This window comes from Notolabrus celidotus, chromosome 11, assembly GCF_009762535.1.
Source record: "Notolabrus celidotus isolate fNotCel1 chromosome 11, fNotCel1.pri, whole genome shotgun sequence".
NCBI classification, from domain to species: Eukaryota; Metazoa; Chordata; class Actinopteri; order Labriformes; family Labridae; genus Notolabrus; species Notolabrus celidotus.
The window spans coordinates 33,081,082-33,103,558 of NC_048282.1; the positions used below are offsets into that span (position 1 = coordinate 33,081,082).

Here is a 22,477-nt window from a genome sequence, read left to right on the forward strand (position 1 = left end):
TATTTAACTGTTATAAGAAAGCAGGATGATATTTTTCATCAGAAAATACTGCCATGACATTTACACAAGCGACAACCTCCCGTCCTTAAATTTGAAGCCTATGCTGAAGTGTTAAAAACTGCAGTTCACTGAGCGTCTGCTTGAGGCTGGCTGCAGAAACACAGGAAACCACATACACACACATTCAAACAAGACGATCTTTGCAGCTGAAATAAACATGTTTACAGTCTGGTTCAAAAACAGTTTAAGTCTGAGTAGTTAATTTCTCTATCCGCACACACTGTACAGGGGGTGAATTTTTATATTACTCTGTATTTTCGAAGTACATACATGTTTTGCCCAAATAAGGGCATGGCTGACTTGATTGACAGACGGGCACCCTGTAGCTGTTAACAAAAAGGCTAAAGGCCCACCTCTTTACCTCACACTAGCTCGGACGAAGTTAGACTGAGTTCAGCATTTCCAATATGGCTCCCGCTGACAATCGGCTTCAAAACAGCGCTTAAAAAAAAAGAAGACAAAATCAGCTGAAAGATAATGTATGTTATTTTTGAGGTTGAGGGTAGTTTATTGTTTGTATATTTTTGATGTTTGTTTACAATATGGTTTATTGTGGGGTCAGTTAATTAGGTATTTATGGGTCATGTGTTAGGGGCGGGGATATTCTGTTCATTTATCAATCAATCAATCAATCAGACTTTATTTATAAAGCGCTTTTCATACAATGACATTGTAACACAAAGTGCTGTACAAGAAAAACAACTTAAAATAGAATAAATTAAGAAAAAGATCCCAACCCCAACTCCAGACCCACCCCACAATCCTAAGGTTAACAACACAATATGCAACAATAGTAATAAAAACAATAAAAATAAAATAGATAAATACAAAATCTAAATTTGCTGAGTGAACTGAGGAAACGCTCTCATGATATCTCAATGAGGAGGCCACTTGTTTTCTTTTGTTTGGAGTTAGAGAGAGGGGGTGAGCTGGGTCTCCGTGCTTTTTGTTTACCACTTATTATTATCGCTTATTTTCGCTATTTTCTTTTGTGCACTTTATCATCATGAGTTAATTATCCTTTTTCGTACTAATAGGTTAAACTTACTTTTTGTGCATTAGTGATTTTTGCTTTTAGCACGTCCGACACTTAACTAGGCCCAACCTCAGCCTCTCAGCGGCTTTTGGCTCTTCATTGTGGCTACAGATATTATGTACATTTTGTCCACAGGGGGCGCCAAAATCAACACAAATTGAAAGTTCCTCACAGGAGCTTTAAGAACAGAAAAATGTGCATATATCTTTAGGGTTAGGATTAAAGGTCCATGATTTGATGTTTTAATGGCAAATGTCAACTTTTACTAATATGTGCAAAAACAGATGGTTAATATAATATAAAGTTGGATTAATCTAAGCATTATTAATCCCAAAGACTGCTTAACACAGGTTGTATCAAATAAAAGTTTGTTAGCAATCTAAAGTTTTCTATTCCTTGTTGAATGTAATTTCTCATTACTGAGCAACAAGTCTGGCTTGTGTTGCATCCTCCTTTGTTTTCAGTAGGTAACAGGTCAATTTGGGTCACTGTGGAATTAAGTTTAAAACACAAATACGATCATACAGAGAGTATTCACAGGCAGTGAAACAAACAGACGCCATCTTTTCTCTGAACATGTTTCTAACTTGTGCTGAGGACAGAAACAAACTACCTTCTCTGACTGATAAATCTTCTCTGATGATCAACAACACAACAGCTGGTTGCACTGAATAAATATGGCCGTCTCGGGGTGAGAAAGGAGATTATATATTATCAGTGTGTCTCAGGAGCGACTCTGGGATTATGAAAGAAGGCAGGCTGTGAATCTGCAGGAGAACAATGCAGTCAGCTGCTCCTGACACGTCAGGACAAAAAGAAGCCTCCGCAGCCTTTCCCCATCCGCCCATCCTGTTCCTATCAGGCTGTCTGTCTCCTGAATACATTATCACTCATTCAGGCATTTTTTTAAGCTATTGTTTTTTTCTTTTAATTACAAATCACTGGATGCATATGTGTAGGATGGGTTTTTTATGAAAGACATAATCTGTGAGAATGAGTTTGGTGGATTGTGGAAGAGAAATTGCATTAGCATAATGTCAAACAATGGGACAAGGTTAATTCAATCAGCTGGAAGTAAACGTTTGCCCACTTGTTGCTACACCACAGAGGATAAGGATTCAATAACAGCAATGAAAGAAATATTTGTTTTTATACCTTACTTTTATCTTTACTTTGATCTTTTTAAAAGTGGGAAAAAAAACTAAGAATTTTTAAACAAATCTAATGATGATAAAAAATATATATATTAAAAAAATAGTAATAATTATAAAAGTAAAAATCAAAAAGATAATAATAATAACAACAACAACAACAACAATAATAATAATAATAATAATAATAATAATAATAAAATAAATAAAATAAATAAAATAAATAAAATAAATAAAATAAATAAATAAATAAAATAATAATAACAACAACAACAATAATAATAATAATAAAATGAATAAAATAAATGAAATAAATAATAAGAAGAAGAAGAAGAAGAAGAAGAAGAACAACAACAATAATAATAATAATGATATTAATAATAATAATAATAATAATAAAATTATTATTAATAATAATAATAATAATAATAATAATAATAAAAATAATAATAATAATAACTGTATTTATAGAGCACTTTTCAAAAACCAAGTTACAAAGAGTTTTTTACATGGGCAGCAAAATAAAATACGCAGTTTGTAAAATCACACAAGGAAAGATAAAGAAATAAAACACATTTTAAAAGACATAAAATTCACTTAAAAAAACTCTAAAGGGTTAAAATTATTTTATAATGTTTCTTAAAACATTTAAACTCAAATAAAATAAAGTAAAATAAATTTCAGATAAAGTCAGGAAAAGCTCCACAATAAAAGGTATGTTTTAAGATAAATTTAAATTAAAAGAGATCACTCAAATATAAATATGAGGTGCTTAAACTTCACCTATATATCTCAGTGTTTGCTACTTTATACTTACAATCCTTATTCTAACCTTTAACCTTTTATTCCACAACAATTATGTGACAGATTGTGGTTTCAAAGACAAAACATGTTTATACACATTTTTAATAATTTACAATGTGCATCAGTGTGTAAAGTTGTTAACATATGCTCAATTTCTACCACCTCTATCATAAAAATGCTCCTTATGTGTCTATCAGTACTTATATGTCATGAAGAAGATTTAGCTGCCTTACATTATGTTATTCTTGTAATCCATGTCATGTTTTGATTGATTTCATGCAGGTATTAGCTTGCAGCCGAGTGTTTTCGGGACATTTGGAGATATATGCCCACTTTTCCTTCCTAACATCATATGAGCACTTCTCCCACTCCTGCACATAGACTATTTTCTTTCCTATGACAGACAACAACATCTCTGTGTAATCTCATCATCCTGAGGCATCACACTGCTCCTGCAGATTGATCGCCTTTCACAGAGCCTTTGTGGTCGCAGAACAAAAGGAAATGAGCGGGAGGCCTCGATGTGTCACATGTGGTGCCTTTGATTAACATACTAGACCTGTTTGTGTAACAGGATCTCAGGGTGAGAGAAGAATACCACAATCAGATTCATACTTCTGCAGGGAGCAGGAAAATGTTTTAATTTAGGGGGCAGCACATGTAAGAGATTAAGTCTCTATAAAGTAAGACACACTTAGGATGTTTTAAATGACCGTGTATGTCATCAAGGAACATGTGGAGTTTTTTAATCCACATGTTGATTGAAGAAATTGTTCTTATATGTATAATAATAGCCTTCTTGTGTAGTATTTAATAGGTGTATAATCTGCATGTGTGACATATGTGTGCACAACAATCATGAAGTGAAGTATGCTTGCAAAACCTGCAGATCTGCTTTTCTAAATCAAATAGAAGAAAGACTTCTGAGTTAGTCTGACCTGTTTGGTGACATCTATTAAGAAATACAAAAAAACAAACACACTCTATTCGATATAGACGAAACAATCTAGCAGCCTATAGAAGAGAAAGAACCCACCCTGATGTGGGGGGACACGCAGCAAACTGAATGTACCAGTCTTTGTTCAGTGTTTCTTAGCTGGGAGTGGTTGCTGATGAAGCTTTTTTTCTCCACACATTGCTGCCATTCAGAGCATTCAAGCAGAGGAGTGTGTTTATGTTTCAATACTCTGCGTCCTACTGAATATCTTCATTGATTGAATAATGTATGGCTTCAAGGAACCATCAATGGATGGTGTCTGTTTGGAGGATCAGAGGGTGGAGGAGGGGCGGTGCTTTAACTTCACATTAGGGTGCTACTGTAGGTGATAGTCTTTGTCCTCCAATAATGTGTATAAGTGACTACACATAGTCTAAGCCATTATGTTGTGTTATTTCAGCACTATTATAATAAGCTTTTAAATGTTTGTTTGTGATGTTTCACATTAAAATAAGCTATAGAAAGCCTCCCCCTCTTTTCAAGATCAAACATGTTTGAATGTGACAGCAGCATTAAAGTATGATAAGGAAAAGGATGTTTAAGTTAAAAGTGTATAGAAACCAGGCCAGGCTTAATGTGGTGGAATAGGAAGAAGAGCATTTTCATGACTCAACCAACCTGCTTCTGCAAAATCTCCTCACATTACTGTGAAAAAAAAAAAAAAGTTTGTAGCACCCCTCCCCCACTTCCACATGGTAGCTGATGCATGCCGTTGGAGCGTGAAGCAGAAGAAGAAGAAGAAGAAGAAGAAGAAGAAGAAGAAGAAGAAGAAGAAGAAGAAGAAGAAGAAGAAGAAGACAGATGATACCTTTTAAAGTGGCTTCAATCAAAGCAGCATTACTTGACAAAAAGGTATTGTTATGTTGTCTGTGGCTCTAATCAGCACATTGACTCAATCTGTGACAGTTTGCATAAATTAGTGCTGCTTAAGAGGTGTTATCATGAGGCAAACAAGTGAGCAAAAAACACTATAACACATGGCTCACTGCATACACATGGATTTGTAACATAAGGAACTATACAAACTAAGCTTTCATGAAAGTGTTTAAGATTGTCTTACCTGTTTCAGCTGCTGATTGGAAGATTGCACATGAACAGATGACACATAAAACAATAAAGCATAGTTTTTGATGTGTTTTTATCAGGCTTTTTGGTACCTCTTTAAAAAAAGTAACAAAAAACAACAACATTTTAAGCTCTTAATGTTGCTTGTTTTGCTGTTTGATGATATAATACCTCTTAAAAAAACCCCATAAAGAACTCAAATAAAAGCAGTGTCTTAACATTTAATGACAGTATTCATTTAATACATACATTGTATGTGCCAGCTCGATCACTGAGGTCCTCGAATGCTTCCCTTTTATATGTTCCTTGTGTGTCTCACACAAACACCGGCCACAGAGCTTTCTGTTTTTATGCCCCTAAGCCACGGCTGTTCAATTAAATATTTGGTCAGGCCAGATTTTCAGACTAAGGACATGAGCTGGGCTGGACATTTTTAGCAGACAGTGAGCAAAGTTAACCATTTAAAAGAAAAACAAATAGATAACAAACACACTGGATGTTTATTAACGTATTGCAAGGGCATAAACATAATAAAAGAGCAGCACTTGTCAGTGTTAGTAAAAGTCCCAAGTCATAATCACTCTGCAGATGCTTTCGGGCGACTTGAGGGTTGCTTTCAGGCTGCATGTGGCCCGCGGGCCGCTGATTTAATAGGGCTGCCCTAAGCTATGGAACTCTCTGCCTCTGGACATCAAAACAGCGAGCTCTCTAAGTGTTTTTAAAAGTAAGCTTAAGACTTACCTTTTTAATCTAGCTTTTAATTTGGAGTCATTTATTTTTAGCCATGGATTGCATTATTATTTGAATCATTGCTTAACATTTATCTATTTATTTCTTGTATTCATCTGATCGTGTTAACACTATCTTATTTTTTAAATTTTCTTTCCACTCTTACTTATTCTATTACTTTTACTGTGTTGATTTTACTTTATCTATAATAATGCCTTTTTTAATTTTACCATTGCTGTTGTTTTCCATCTCTGTTATTTAGTGAAGCACTTTGAGCTGCTTGTGTATATGTATGAAAGGTGCTATATAATGTAAGTAAAGTTGAGTTGAGAGTTGAGTATTCAAAATAGAAACTTTGTTTTTTTATTTATTAATATTATTCAATTTCTGTTCTAAGCCTTCTGAATGTGTTTAGGATTCGTTACAAGTTCCTTTAACCATTCAAACAAACTTATCTTCCTCTCTTCTACACTATACCTTTAAAGACCTCTCCAGGCAAAGTAATTATATCAAGTTAAATAAGAAATACTATTTAGGTTCCTTGTTTAAAATGTTAACTTATATTATTAAAAGAGAATTGGGATAAATAACAAATAAATTGATGTTTCTGTTTCCCCTTTAACAACAGTTTTGCCTATTTGTAGAGCTATACAAATGAATTGTGTCTTAAAGGTACAGTGTCAGGGGGTGTTAGGCAACACCATTATATTCCCCTTCTACACACTGTACCTTTAAGACACTGTTATTTTGGTAACTATCCCAATTATATTTTCATAATATAAGTTTTACATAGTAACATTTCAAACAAGGAACCTAAATTATTTTTCTATTGTATTGGTCACTTGAATAACAAGGTGGCTAATGTTAACGCTGCATGTGCTTTAAAGGGAAAACACATTGGCTCATGCATTGGCTCAACTGGACTGAGTTAAAAGCACTCCCAGGCATGGGAGCTGCATGCTTATATGTAAGTAAAGTTGAGTTGAGAGTTGAGTATTCAAAATAGAAACTTTGTTTTTTTTATTTATGTATATTATTTAATTTCTGTTCTAAGCCTACTTAATGTGTTTAGGATTCGTTACAAGTTCCTTTAACCATTCAAACAAACTCATCTTCCTCTCTTCAGTGAATAAATGTAGTAATCCCTCTCTGCTACTTTGTGAAGCACTTTGAGCTGCATGTTTATACAGTTATGCTTATAAGTTTACATACCCTGGCAGAATTTGTGATTTTTTTGGGCCATTTTTCAGGGAATATGAATGATAATAGAAAAACTTTTTTTCACTCATGGTTAGTGGTTGGGTGAAACAACGTTTTCATCAAACAACTGTGTTTACTCTTTTTATATCATGAAGCCAACAGAAACTACCCAAGAAACCATAAATAAGTAAAGTTGAGTTGAGAGTTCAAAATAGAAACTTTGTTTTTTTATTTATTTATATTATTTAATTTCTGTTCTAAGCCTCTTTAATGTGTTTAGGATTCTTTACAAGTTCCTTTAACCATTCAAACTAACTTATCTTCCTCTCTTCAGTGAATAAATTTAGTAATCCCTCTCTGTTATTTTGTGAAGCACTTTGAGCTGCATGTTTATACTGTATATAAGTAAAGTTGAGTTGAGAGTTGAGTATTCAAAATAGAAACTTTGTTTTTTTTATTTATTTATATTATTTAATTTCTGTTCTAAGCCAATTTAACGTGTTTAGGATTCTTTATAAGTTCCTTTAACCATTCAAACAAACTTGTCTTCCTCTCTTCACTGAATAAATGTAGTAATCCCTCTCTGTTATTTTGTGAAGCACTTTGAGCTGCAAGTTTACATGTAAGTAAAGTTGAGTTGAGAGTTGAGTATTCAAAATAGAAACTTTGTTTTTTTTATTTATCTATATTATTTAATTTCAGTTTTAAGCCTCCTTAATGTGTTTAGGATTTGTTACAAGGTTCCTTTAACCATTCAAACAAACTATCTTCCTCTCTTCACTGAATAAATGTAGTAATCCCTCTTTTTTATTCTGTGAAGCACTTTGAGCTGCATGAAGTTGAGTTGAGTATTCAAAATAGAAACTTTGTTTTTTAATTTATTCATATTATTTAATTTCTGTTCTAAGCCTTCTTAATGTGTTTAGGATTCGTTACAAGTTCCTTTAACCATTCAAACAAACTTATCTTCCTCTCTCCAGTGAATAAATGTAGTAATCCCTCTCTGTTATTCGTGGTCACGTGACTACCCTATGCGTTTTTTTGGGGGGGTGGTGGTGGAAGCTTGTCGTGAACGCGCTCCATCTTCCCTTGTGTTAGAGTCGTTGGGAGAGAGAGAGAGAGAGAGAGAGGGGAGCGGGCGCGCGCCTCAGAACTCAACAGCTGCACAGTGAGGACTCGCCAAGTAGAACAAATTTGATTCTCACATTCAAACAATTGAATAGGTGAGCTCGTCCTCCTCCGGCGACGTTCCCCCGGCGCTGTGTGTGGACATGAAGAAACAACTCACACAAACAAACCTCGCTCACTGAAGTCAGTCGCTCGCACTGTCAGTGTCATTATTAATCCGGAAATCTCTCCCTTGGTAGGTATTGTTTGGTGAGTTTCTACAGTTGAGACGTTGAGTGTCGTCAGTTGGGAGTTCATGTTTTTACCACAAAGCTCGCCACGTTAGCGTTAAGTTACTTATTCCTTTTAAAGTGTTCTTAAACTAACATGGAAGCGACTAACCAAGCAGCATAAACACGTATAAATGAACGCAGATTAACACCAGTGTGTTGTTACACCAAATAACTAATGTATCGAGTTTTTACTTTGGTGTAACGTTAACTGGATTCTTATGATTTAAAGGGACAGTACCCGGATTTAACGCCTCCAACATGACTGATTTTGATTTGTATGGTTTGAACCAACTCCTCGTGTTGTGCTTATTATGCACACATAGACACGTAATAGCAACTTTGTTTGAAAACAAGCGACTTTTAAAGGAGTGGAAGTAGTTGATTTAACGTGTAACTGGTCACTTTAATGGTTTTAATGGGGGCTGTGGTTACTTGAATAACAAGGTGGCTAATGTTAACGCTGCCTCACACAAAGCATGCATGTGCTTTAAAGGGAAAACACACTGGCTCGTGCATTGGCTCACCTGGACTGAGTTAAAAGCACTCTCAGGGAAAGTAATTACATCAAGTTAAAGGTGCAGTGTGTAGAAAAACAATATATGTATTCCCCTTCTACACACTGTACCTTTTTAAAGACACAATTAATTTGTATAGCTCGGTTTGTTATTTATCCCAATTATCTTTTCATAATAAAAGTTTTAACATAGTAAAATTTAAACAAGGAACCTGAATTATTCTTTTTTTTACTTAATATAATAACTTTGCCTGGAAGTACTTTTAAAGGTACAGTGTGCAGAAAGGGGAATATATAATGGTATTGCTCAATCCTCTGAAAAGAAGCTACACTCTACCTTTAAAAACATTTCCAGGCAAAGTAATTTTATCAAGTTGAATGAGAAATACAGTTTAGGTTCCTTGTTTAAAATGTCAACTTATATTATTAAAAGAGAATTGGGATAAATAACAAAGAAATGGATGTTTCGGTCTCCCCTTTAACAACAGTTTGCCTATTTGTAGAGCAAAAAAATGAGTTGCTATTGATCTGTGTCTTAAAGGTACAGCGTCCCAGGGTTAAGCAATACCGCTATATAGTCCCCTTATACACACTGTACCTTTTAAGACACTGTTCAATAGCAACTCATTTTTATAGCTCTACAAATAGAGAAACAGAAAAATTGATTTCTATGTTATTTATCCCAATTATCTTTTCACAATATAAGTTTTAACATAGTAACATTTTAAACAAGGAACTTAAATTATTTTTCTATTTTAACTTGATATAATTACTTTACCAGGAAGTACTTTTAAAGGTACAGTGTGTAGAAAGTGGAATATATAACGGTATTGGTCACTTTAATGGTTTTAATGGGGGCTGTGGTTACTTGAATAACAAGGTGGCTAATGTTAACGCTGCCTCACACAAAGCATGCATGTGCTTTAAAGGGAAAACACACTGGCTCATGCATTGGCTCACCTGGACTGAGTTAAAAGCACTCCCAGGGAAAGTAATACATCAAGTTAAAGGTGCAGTGTGTAGAAAAACATTATGTATTCCCCTTCTACACACTGTACCTATCCCAATTATCTTTTCATAATAAAAGTTTTAGCATTAGTAACATTTCAAACAAGGAACCTAAATTGTTTTTCTTTTTTAATTTAATATAATTACTTTTCCTGGAAGTACTTTTAAAGGTACAGTGTATAGAAAGAGGAATATATATTGGTATTGCTCAACCCTCAGAAAAGAAGCTTCACTATACCTTTAAAAGACCTTTCCAGGCAAAGTAATTATATCAAGTTAAATAAGAAATACAATTTAGGTTCCTTGTTTAAAATGTTAACTTATATTATTAAAAGAGAATTGGGATAATTTGCAAAGAAATGGATGTTTCGGTTTCCCCTTTAACAACAGATTTGCCTATTTGTAGAGCTGTAAAAATGAATTTGTGTCTTAAAGGTACAGTGTCCGGGGGTTAAGCAATACCTTTATATATTCCCCTTCTACACACTGTACCTTTTAAAGACACTGTTCAATAGCAACTCATTTTTACAGCTCTACAAATAGAGAAACAGAAACATTGATTCATTTTGTTATTTATCCCAATTATCTTTTCATAATAAAAGTTTTAACATAGTATCATTTTAAACAAGGAACCTAAAATATTTTTGATATAATTACTTTGCCTGGAAGTACTTTTAAAGTTACAGTGTGTAGAAAGGGGGTTATATAACGGTATTGGTCACTTGAATAACAAGGTGGCTAATGTTAACGCTGCCTCACACAAAGCATGCATGTGCTTTAAAGGGAAAACACACTGGCTCATGCATCGGCTCACCTGGACTGAGTTAAAAGCACTCCCAGGGAAAGTAATTACATCTAGTTAAAGGTGCAGTGTGTAGAAAAAATAGCAACAGACAGAAATGGAATATAATATCCATTAGTATGTCAATGAGTGTATAATCATCTTATTTAAGAGTTCATTTGCAAAAACAGTTAACTCACTTTTAAAAAGTTTAAAAAATGTTTCAAAAAACAGTTTTTCTATTACTAGCTTTTGGTTTTATCAATCAACTAAGGTTGGGTGGCTTTGATTAAGTCAAAATGACTACTATTCAGAGGTATCTTGAAAATGTAACTATCAGGAATCTATATAAAAAAGAAATATGTTTTTTGAACATTTATAAAAACAGAGTTATCTGTTTTTGCAAATGAACTCTTTTGTAAACTTAAGGACAGGGACCCCTTCCATGGAGGCTGCCATCTTGCATGGCAGCATTTCTACTGTACAAACTATAAACCATGCACATTTTTTTATATAAAGATTACTTGATAAAGGAAAGATCATACTTATCAGGGAATATATAATAGTATTGCTCAATCCTGGGAAAAGAAGCTCCACTGTACCATTTAAAAGAACTTCCAGGCAAAGTAATTATATCAAACTGCATAAGAAATACCATGTAGGTTCCTTTTTTAAAATGCTAACATATATTATTAAAAGAGAATTGAAATAAATAACAAAGAAATGGATGTTTCAGTTCCCCTTTAACCACAGTTTTGCCTATTTATAGCGCTGTAAAAATGAGTTGCTATTGACCAGTGTCTTAAAGGTACAGTGTGTCGAAGGGGACTATGTAACGGCATTGCTCAACCCCTTGAAAAAAAGCTCCTGTGATGCATGATAAGTATGATCCTTCCTTTTATCAAGTCATCTTTATAAAAAAAAATGTGCATGGTGTATAGTTGGTTCATTCTGTGCTACTGTAGAAATGTTGCAAAGCAAGATGGCGGCCTCCATGGACAGGTCCCTCTCCTTCTGTAAATACAAAAGGCTCATTCTAAGTCAACAAATACAAAATCATTTTTAAATAAGGTGATTATACACTCATTGACATACTTATGAATATTATATTCCATATCTGTCTGTTCTGCTGAACACTCCTAAATTCTACACGCTGTACCTTTAAGAAAAACTTCTTTAACTATAGGTCATTTGATGTTTTATAAAGGAGCAGCTTGTGCATATTTAAAGGGCTGTCACAGTATTTGAAGTAGAGTTGGAAATCAGATGATCATGATAACATCACAATACAAGGATTCTGGGATAAAACTGCAAATTAATCATTCATTGATAAATCACGATATATCTGATTAACTTTGGTGTGCTCCTAAGAAGGTGAAGTGCAGGGTGATGTCATTATTGCCACCGCCAGGAGTCATGATGTGACATGGTGACTCAAACTGGAAGAGAAACCTGTTTCTCACTTTTGAGTTAAGGTTGATATTTGGCAGCAGAGGTATGATTTACATACTGGAGCAGCTTTTTCTCACAGTATTCACTTTTACAATTGCACTATAGCAATTAAAACAATACTAGCTTGTTAGGTACCATGTTCAAAATATTACCGTATAGTTGAAGATAATACCAGTTGCATTAGCTTACCTAAAATATGTGAAAGTTAAAGTTGATTTCATTGATATAGCACCTTAACAGACAGTTTACAGTTTAGAGTAAATGCTATGGAAAAAATGACACAAGATAAAAACAGAAACACATTTAAACGGGTAACACATTATTAAAAGCAAAGGAATGCAAGTAGGTTTTAATGTGTTAAAGTACTTTGAGGAAAAAACCTTCTATTAAATGAAACAAAAAACAAAAGGTTTGCACCAAATTTAGAATATTAAGCCATAAAATGAAAGAGGAAAGAAGTGATTCACTGGGAAATAAGTAGGAACCTAAGGTTGGGATTTCCCCTCTGTGAGAGCTTGTGTTTAGTAGCACCATGTAGACTTCTTGAAACCCTAAACCCACCTATTATTGCCATTACAGTTTACAACAATAATAGTAACTGGGTGTGATGTGAAAATATGAAGATATGACTGGAAAGAATTCAGATGATTCACTGGAAAATGACTCGCAACTCATAGAAGGAGTTTCCATTTTAGTAACTATGAAGCTGACTTCATGTTTCAAGATGGATTAAAAATCAAGACGTGACCTGGTGAACGTTTTCCTCTCGTTACTCTCTTCACCTGCATTAACTCTAGAGCCTTGAGCCTTTAAACTCGTCGGTCCAGTCACTCCAGTCATGTGCGAGTCAAACTTAACTTTCTCTGTGTGTATACAAGCGGTCGATTATAACAAGCTGAGAGAGACGCTGTGACAAAATCTCAGGAAGGGAGATAAGATATGTAGAGCATACCTCATGAGTGTAGCCTGTGTGAGCCAACAAGGGAGGTAAGAGATGTAGGCTGATACAAGGTTTTTAATCTTTGTTGTTTAGCGCCAGTTAAAGTACGACAGTCTTAAATCTTATAAAGGGATGTGACTAAAACAAAGGTTTCTAAATTAGAAGTTATAGGTTTAGTGTCATGAAACAAGCGACAAATTACTGCACAGGAAAAAAATGCCCCTCCAAAAACAAGACATTTTTTTATTTCAAGATACTTTTACCTTGAAGTAGAACAAGTGAAAGTTTGCTTGGTAAGATTTCTTAAAATAAGATGTTATATTTAGAAAACTGTGATGTTAAAATTGGCAGGGGAAATGTATTTTAAGCAATATTTCACCAGTATTTTAAAGCTTAGTGACTCAGAATAAGCCAGGAATGCTAACAATTAGTATTTTTTTCACTCAAAAATAGATTTCTTCAAGTCAACTTCTTAATTTGAGATATATTCACCTTAATTTGAGTTGTATTATAGCAGCACTTCTCTAGGTTTAAGACCATCTTGTACTAATAAGATTATAAAGTTTAATTTGAGCATTTTGAGATGTAATGTCTTCTCATAGTGAGCTGGATATACTAATATTCAGTCATGTTGTTTTTTTTAGTATAAGCCAGCTATGCTCAAAAGTAGGTTCATTGTGTGCATGTAGTTTGAGGATGTATATTTTTATCTGATTTAGAAGAAACAGTGTCTGAAAACTGAAACCCACCCTTTAAAAAAACAACTTTTCTTTCTTTCTTTTTTTTCTGAGCTGTTTTCTGATAGATCCTCCAATAACATGCATTTACTTAAATCAAGTAAAGTGTTTGTCTTAAATCAAGATTATCCATCTTCTACAAATAAGATCTCAGCTTGAAAAATGTCTGAAATGTAAAATAAATCTTCTTTCTTCTAAATTACAACTCAAAACAAGATCATTTCAAGATTGTTTGACTGAACAAGATATTTAAGATGTCTTAAAACAACTCCCTCTATCTTGATCAAATGTTACTTGTTAAGTAAATGTATCTTAAATCAATTGAGCGAAAATGAGACAACTTCACTTGGTAAGATTTTGAGTGTTTGCAGTGCATTTATTCAACATTCAGATATTTGTAAGCATCTTTATTCAACTGCAGTGGATTTAGAATTTCCTTACTTTCATTACTTCCTCTCTTGTTGAAGTAAAGCAGTTTCTCTTTATTTAACAAAAGCTACCATTTGTCCAAGCCAGGGTTCTTAATCACACCAGGTATGCACACTTAGAGTGACTCATGATAAGACTTGTGCTGTTTCTGTACCATGTATCAGTGGCCAGAGGAAATGAGCCATCCGTGTAGTTGATACATTTCCTGTTTCAGGATGACTGAGGCAAATGTTCTGTTCGTGGTTGGATTTCAAACTGATAGGTAGGAGCTACCTGATCATGTTCTGATGTTTACCCTCCTTCTCTTTTTATCCTTTCTTTCCAGGTGCCAAAATTCTGGACGGTGTTTACAGCGTCGTTTTCCAACCCTCAGAGGAAAATGCCGACTCACTCTATGCTGCCGTTTGAGAGCCCAGATGGCCTTGCCCAAGATATCCTTATTAGTAACAATGCAAGCATCCCCGGGCCGGTCTCCAGCATGACGCCACACACCTCCTACTCTGAGAAGGCTATGTTGCAATCAGGAGGAAGTGCAGCAGCAGTGCCTTGTATGTTCTGTGATCAGACTTTTACCCACCAGGATGAGCTAGGACCCCACGTGTTAACACAGCACCCCACTACTTTCTTCGAACCGGCAGTTCTTCGAGTGGAAGCAGAGTTCAGGATCCCAGGAGAGAGACCCCGGCCCAAACCGGGCAGCCTCCCTGTTGAGAAAGAGGTGATTCACAGCTGCATTGTGTGTGGTCAGGTTTCACAAGACGCCGGTGAGCTGGAGACCCACATGAGGAAGCACAAGGACTACTTTACGTACTGCTGCAATGTGTGCGGACGGCGGTTCAGAGAGCCGTGGTTCCTCAAGAATCACATGAAGATGCATGTCAGACCAGGAGTGAAGAGCAAGGCCCAGCAAGACCAGGAGACCCCCGGCACAATTAACGGCATCACCCAGGAACCGGCACCAGAATCTGTAGTCACTGCTTACAAAATGTGCATGGTGTGTGGGTTTTTCTTCCCGGACCACGACAGTTTGGTGGAACACAGTAAAGTCCACAACCGAGAGATGGAGCCGGGGAAAGAGAAAGAGAAGGAGAGCACAGATGAAGATACCGAAGCCCCTCAAAAACAGGAAACCTTTCTTCACAGTCTGGGATTGAGGCCTCACTCTGTAGGAAATGGTTTGCAACATGTGAGATCATCCAAATGGATCCCCCAGCTGGATCCCTTCAACACATATCAGGCCTGGCAACTCGCAACAAAGGGCAAGATAGCAGTGGGTCCCAACACAGTGAAAGACCTCGGCCAGGAAGCAAGCACAGACAACGAAGAATGCGGCTCTGATAAGGAGGAGCTGAATAATATCTGGACGGAAGGTCAAGGAGACAAAGCTACAAAAGATGCGCTCGGGAGAGAGCTCCGGTCTCAGACGCCGGCTCCTGCAGAACACCCCCGGCCTCAGAGGAGGTCTCTGATGCAAAAAGATAAGCATAAAGAAAGGCCAACTACTTGTGAGGAATGTCAGAGAACCTTTAGGACCTACCACCAATTAGTCCTCCACTCCAGGGTCCACAAACGCGAGAGGGGAGGAGAAGAGAGTCCGACTTCTTCGCTGGAGGGGAAGCTTTCGAGGGTGAACTCGCTGGAGAACACGGAGGAGGGCTCTGAGGAGGGATTTGAGGAGGCTGCGATGACAGAGAATCTGAGTCCAGGTATATTTAGGGCTCTTCATGTGATTGACACAGGAAGTTGAATATTTGAGGCAATAAATTCTGCTACCAAGTGCTCCCTCTGCTGATGAAAGACCGTATAACAAAACACTTAGAGGCACTCTCTTTTAAATAAATGAAATGACTGAATTGTCACTGCATAGACATGCAGACCTTTAAACAAACTCCTACAGGTTTCCATCAAACCTTTAACATGAAGTCAGATCTGTCCCTGAACTCAGGCTTGATGTTGAACTGAAAGAAGTTTGTTTTAAGGTCTACAAGTTACGTTCATTTTCAAAGGAGAACGCCTCTGAGGTTTTCTTTGGATGTAACCTGATCCAAGCGCATCTCAAACACAAACTTCTGAGTTCTGAAAGCTCACTTTTTTTTGCATTTAGTTCAATCAAAAATGCCCATATGTGTTTATTTTTTTGTCCTAATCAATTCTATGTACTGATCTCTGTATTTGTCTTTTTTATCCTGCAGGTGAAGACGGTTATGATCGATCAAAAGTCCGATCTAAAGCATGCAGCTACTGCGGCAAATCATTCCGATCAAGCTATTACCTCACAGTTCACCTGAGGACTCACACAGGTAAATATAAAGAGGTTGCAAAGGGGTGGAAAGGTTCCTGTAAATTTCCATGGCAAGTTAAGCTGGGGAATTTTAGAAATATTCCAAATTGGAAACTTTCGATTGGGAATTAACTGGGAATTAAGGGTAATTCAATGAAAAGGTATCATACATTCTTTCATTGAAGAACAAAAACATGAATGTTGAGTTAAATATTACTTAACCCCCCGACCCAACCTATTCAAAAATGAACAAAAATCCAATTCCAACAAAGTCCCATCCAAAATGTTCAATGAAAAGAGCCCCTCACCCTCCAAAAAAAAGTCCCATTCAACATGCAAATAAAAAAGCATCTTCCCTCAAGCTTCTCAGCCCTAGCCTCTGCAGGATTCTAGAAATCCTCTGTGCATGTGATGGAGGAATGCACAGTGCATGTAGGGGGTGTGGTCTCAATAGCCCTGCAGTAAGCAGTGTGCTATGTGCATGTGATTGAGGAATAGCAGAGATATTCAACTGTACTTACATGAAATCTGGTTGTTTTAGTCAGGATTATGCTAAAATATATTTTCCCTAACTATATTTAAGTTCTCTATTAAGAGCCAACCTTCAATTTAGTAAATTCCTGGTTTATTCCCATGGAAAGTTTCAAACTTTGAAAATTCCTGGCATTTTGCAACCCTAAATATAACACACTTGGCTGAAATTAGAAGTCCTAAATATGTGACTTATTTTTAACTTTTTTGTTTCAGGTGAAAAACCATTCAAGTGTGCTTACTGCGACTACGCCGCAGCCCAGAAGACTTCACTTAAATATCACCTGGACCGGCGCCACAAAGACAAACCTGGCATGGAAATCCCCAGCAGGCCCGCTCAGTTGCTGCCCTCTCCTAATGACGGTAAACATGGAGCCGAAAAAGCAGCTTCAAACAGATCCAAACTCTGGGTCCCTGCAGCCAGGCCGAGCTCCGCTAGAACGCCAGAGGACAGATTTGACAGCAAGCCGAGCAAACCGCTCATCCAGATGAATGCTGAGTATGAGAAATTAATTGCTAAGTCTGCTTACTCCCCGATTGATGATGTGGTCGTAAAGCGCCCCGTACCTGTTAACCTGAAGATGGAAAAGGAGGAGATAAAAGAGGAGAACTCCGAGGCCCCATTAAATCTGTCCTTAAAAGTGTCTCTCTCTATATCTGCCAGTGCAGAACCAAGAAATGCATTAATACCAATCGGCTGTTCGTCCTGTGCTTATAAAACCATGTACCCCGAGGTTCTGATGATGCACAAGAAGCTGACGCACAAAGAGAAGTCAGACGGGGCAAAAAGGAACAGTAGTGTGAAGCAAAAGCGCTACACAGGTTGCCCCCCTGCTCTTGAGGGAAAAGATGTCACCCCACTTCCCATGATTGATCGCCGTCACCCTCGTCGAACCAAATCCCCGCCTCCTCAACCTGCAAAACAAGAAAAGACGCCAGCTAACCCACCTAATGGTCCTAAGCAGTCCGCAATCCAGGCACCTTCACAGGATGTCCATGAAACCCAGCGTCACAGACTTGATCCACATCCCAGTCAGGAGTCCTCCAGGTTTACAGAGCTAATGAGGAAGTCAAACGCAGGTGCCAAACTTCCCCTGGATCACCTCCCCCCTCCAGATCGAGTGGGAATCGGCGAGAGGAGCTACCCAGTGAGGAGCGGCGTCATCTGGCACGCGGACGCCGCGAGGCTCTGCCTCTCCAGCCGCTTCGGGAGCCTCCCCCAGATGGATTTTGGAGAACCTTCCACCAAGAGGTTAAAGTATGTGGTGCCTTCAGGAAGGGCAGCTGAGAGCGGTGAGAAGCCCGTCTTCAGAGGGGCAGCAGGGGACGGATCCAACAGGCTGCTCATCTCAGGGAGAAGTGTGATCACCACGCCACAGGGGCAGAGCACACCTGCCGTTTCTGACACTTTGAAAACAACACCTTCAGCTATGGGAGGGTTGGACACTGACTGGAGCATGATGAACCTCCTGCGCCCCTACACAGCCAATGAACTGGCCTCGCTCTACCACGGGACGCCAGGCAACAGCAGTCACGGAGGCCTGACCAACCCGAGAGCAGGTACTTATTAGGCTAGGAGAGGCACACACACAGACGTACAGTGTTTATGTAACTGGATTACTTGATATCTGCTCATCCCAGATGTTTTTTTAGAGAGTTAACTTTACAGATTCTTCCTCAGGGGGCAGAACTGTGCTGTACCATCACTTACCTACTCTGCCCAACCTGCAGAGGAGAGACCCCTCAGGCCCCTTCCCTAACCAGCGCTATGGGACCACTGACAAAAGTACCTAAAGTGGCACCAAGGTAAAAAAAAGGTGAAAGACTTTGAAGTGCAAACGACGGGGGCTTTCTTGTTTTTTTTCAAACCTGTACCAGAACCTTTAAAAATCTCTCTGGTACTCGGTTTAATGTATCATATTTGAAAAAGTATTTCTTTCTTCTCTTTAGATTTAAACTGTGCTGCTACCTTATTTTGGAGAACTTCTTTGAAAATTAGTTGAATATACACGTTTAAGAGAGTTGGTCTGTGCTAAGTGTTTTTTGTTTGTTTTTTTTCATTCAAGGAAAGTTGGGCTGTAAAACATTTCAGGGCTGAGGTCTTAAGTTGAATATTTTGTCAGATATAAAAGGTGCAGATAAACTCTCCTTAAAGATATGATTTCACTGGTGTGCACTGGGATATTCCTTTTTTCAAAACGTTCCTGAATCCATAATTGACCTAGTTCTACTCAGTTATCTGTAAATGTCTATGACATAACATAAGTGGAATATATCTGTTAGCTCTCAGTACATCAAATTCTGTTAAATAAAAAGGTATGAAATATGATTTGTGTTAAAGGCGACAGTTCAGAACTAGTCTTATTTCCTCTCCAAGGCACTGAAGGGTGTGTGTGGGATTTCCTTTGGAATAACTTGACGGCTTCGGCCACACAAACGAGTCCTGTGTATGTTGAAGCGGTCTACCTCATGTTGTGCTCTCAACACTGTTATATTTGCAAAGCTGCTGTAGCTATCATGTCAGCCGGGCCTCCGCGCAGACAGCGGACACATGTTCTGAGTTAGCGTGTAACTAGATGGACATGTGTTCGTCAGGCACCGCGTTAAACACACACATCTGGCGACGGAGCGATCGAACCCGTGGCTCGTGATTTACTGTGACACAATTCTGGTTGTGAAATCTTTGATATGCTCGGTATAAACTGAGCCCAGTTTCAAACGCAGAACAGATTTTGTGGCTTTCATCATCTGCTTCAGCGGTGCCTTGAATCCATAAGCTGTCCAGGGTTCTGTTTGTGTATTAAAAGCTCATGGCTGTATTATTTGGACTGCGTGTTTAGTCTGAGAGTTTCTCATGAGTTGCTCCAGTTTGCTTACCTAAAAACAAAAATGCAAAAAGCCGCCTTGTTCATATACGGCGTGTTATATTCTACACTGTGAACAGAGTCTCAGGTGAACTCGTATTTACAAGCTGTTAAGTCTTCTTTGTGATTTAGTATATTTGTATTTTCCACTTTGAAAGCCTTGGGTTAAATTATTTTTGTTGTTTGGTATTCACATTACATGTGTACTTATGTAAAATAAAAATATTGTTTGAGATTTGTATGACACATTTCAATAATAAAGTGAGAGGCGAACAACTGAGTGGTGTTCTTTGATACTCTGTATACACACATTACCTGTGGTGGACAGTTACAAAGTAAATGTACTTGAGTACTTTACTTAAAGCTAGGGTTGGTTGTCACGGAAAACTAGCATGAATTTGAATGTAGCATTTCCTCAGGACTCCGTCTACCACAATCCTATGGTTAAGAACTGAATATATGCAACAATAATAATAATAACAATGACAATAAAACAAATCAATATAAGAAGTTGCTGAACAAGCTTAGAAATCGCTCTCATGATATCTATTTTATTTTATTGTACTTATTGAAACTTCTTCTTGATTGTACTTATGTCTGGGTTGCTGTAACAACTGAATTTGCCCCCCAGGGATCAATAAAGTAATATCTTATCTTATCTGAATGAGGAAACACTGGAGGTAAAATAAGATGTTTGGAAATAGAAAACCCTAAAATAAAATAAATTACTAGGATAATAAAACACTAAAATATTAAACCATTAAAAGAAAATAAGATGCTATACTTAAAACAAAATAGATGAATAAATAAAATTGAATAAAAAGTGACTAAAATTTGAACTAGATAATAAATAAATAAATAAATAAATAAATAAAACTGTTCTGAGAATAAAACTCAGTTAAAAGCGAGACTTAAAAGGTAGGTTATAGGTTATATTATCACATTATAATTAATGGACGTAGTATCTGTGACATCATCCATCTGTTTTTGAAGCACTGTTTTGAAGCCAATCGTCGGCAGGAGCCATATTGGAAATGCTGAACTCAACCTAACTTCCCTCTAGCTAGTGTGAGTTAAAGAGATGTGGTTTGAGCCTCCTAGCCAACAGCTACAGTGTTCCCGCCTGTCAGTCAAGTCAGTCATGCCCTTAAAGCTGGGGTTGGTAGTCTCGGAAAACCAGCATGAATTTGAATGTAGCATTTCCTCATGACTCCGTCTAACCCCTCCCCTCCTCCCTCGGAGCTCCTCCAAAACGACGCCCCCCCGCTCACATGCACGAGCGCCGCTGACTTGCGACCATATGATGGTGACTGATTCAAAACCGGTCCTCACCAAAACATTCTCATAGTGAAAGTTAAAAACACAAACAAACATGGCTGCTGTTAGTACTCACAACTATCATGCTAGCATTATCCAGTTGTACTGGTGACACGATATCAGGAGAAAAGTTATAACACATATATAATACTGTAACAGCTCTACTGTTTGTTAAACGTGTTCAGTGTAGATGTTCTTAATTCCTACAGTGTTGACGGTCAGTGAAGGCATCAGGAGAGGTGTAGAATGTGTGAGCGGGAGAGAGGAGAGACAAGAGGAGAAGTTTTTCATTCATTCAAACATTGATTGTTGTTTTGTTGGTTGGCGTGGTAACGGCCGACAGTGACCGGTTATTCAAGATCAACATGTTCACGAATCGGCTCGTCATCTCTACAGCGTCCGGGCGGACGCTACAATACATCTGCATTTTCTGTAGGACTTACTGAATGTCATTAATTATTCTGCTTGTTGGTGAGAGCTTTTTAGACTCTGATCCGGACTACAGTCCTGAGCAAAGCACCTCATCAGGTCAGAGGGGACAGGCCCGAGGACGAGCGAGAGGAACAATAAATAGAGTCAGGGGAAGTAGAGGTGGGGGACGGGGACTCGGAGGAGTGCACGCCGGGGAAATGTACGCGCAGGAGGCGGGCAGAACGGCTGGACGGGATTTGATTGGTTTAAAATTTGGGGACCCAAAAAACGGTGATTGGTTAGTGTTTTCCCAGGTTTACTCCGGCTGTAGATAGCAGCTTTTCTTCGCTCTTTTTTAGGAACACATTATGTATTGATTGTCATCAGGACATAAAGATCATTTTAACCAGTATAACAAAAAGTGTATCTAAATCTGATTACCAACCCCAGCTTTAAATGGGCAAAACTTGTAATCTTAATATCTTCTGAACCGTCGCGTTAGAAAAAAATTCACCCACCTGTACAGTGTGTGCCGAGACAGAAATTAGCTCTTCAGACCGAAGCCGTTTTTTGAACCAGGCTGTAAACATGTTTATTATTTCTGTGAAGATCGTCTTCTTTGAATGGGTGTGTATGTGGTTTCCGGTGTTTCTGCAGCCAGCCTCTAGTGGACGCTCGATGAACTGCAGTTTATAACACAAGAATTTGTGGATTTCATCATTTACAGTAAATCACAATAAAATATCCTGAGAATGTGGAGAAAGCTCTGT

The 22,477-nt window shown here is 37.5% G+C and overlaps 1 protein-coding gene across 2 annotated transcripts; it reads left to right on the forward strand.

Annotated features, from left to right (window-relative positions):
* Positions 1–8,129: 8,129 nt before the first annotated feature.
* On the forward strand, positions 8,130–20,259 carry znf217 (zinc finger protein 217). Of its 2 annotated transcripts, none has more exons than XM_034695022.1 (5): positions 8,130–8,405; positions 14,629–16,009; positions 16,496–16,603; positions 17,332–18,675; positions 18,797–20,259. In XM_034695022.1, the coding sequence occupies exons 2-5, from the start codon at positions 14,683–14,685 to the stop codon at positions 18,907–18,909; spliced, it is 2,892 nt and encodes a 963-aa protein (XP_034550913.1). In that variant the 5' UTR covers positions 8,130–8,405; positions 14,629–14,682; the 3' UTR covers positions 18,910–20,259. The 2 variants fall into 2 exon arrangements, with proteins under 2 accessions (XP_034550913.1, XP_034550914.1); XM_034695023.1 differs by having other exon boundaries at positions 8,140–8,419.
* Positions 20,260–22,477: the final 2,218 nt, after the last annotated feature.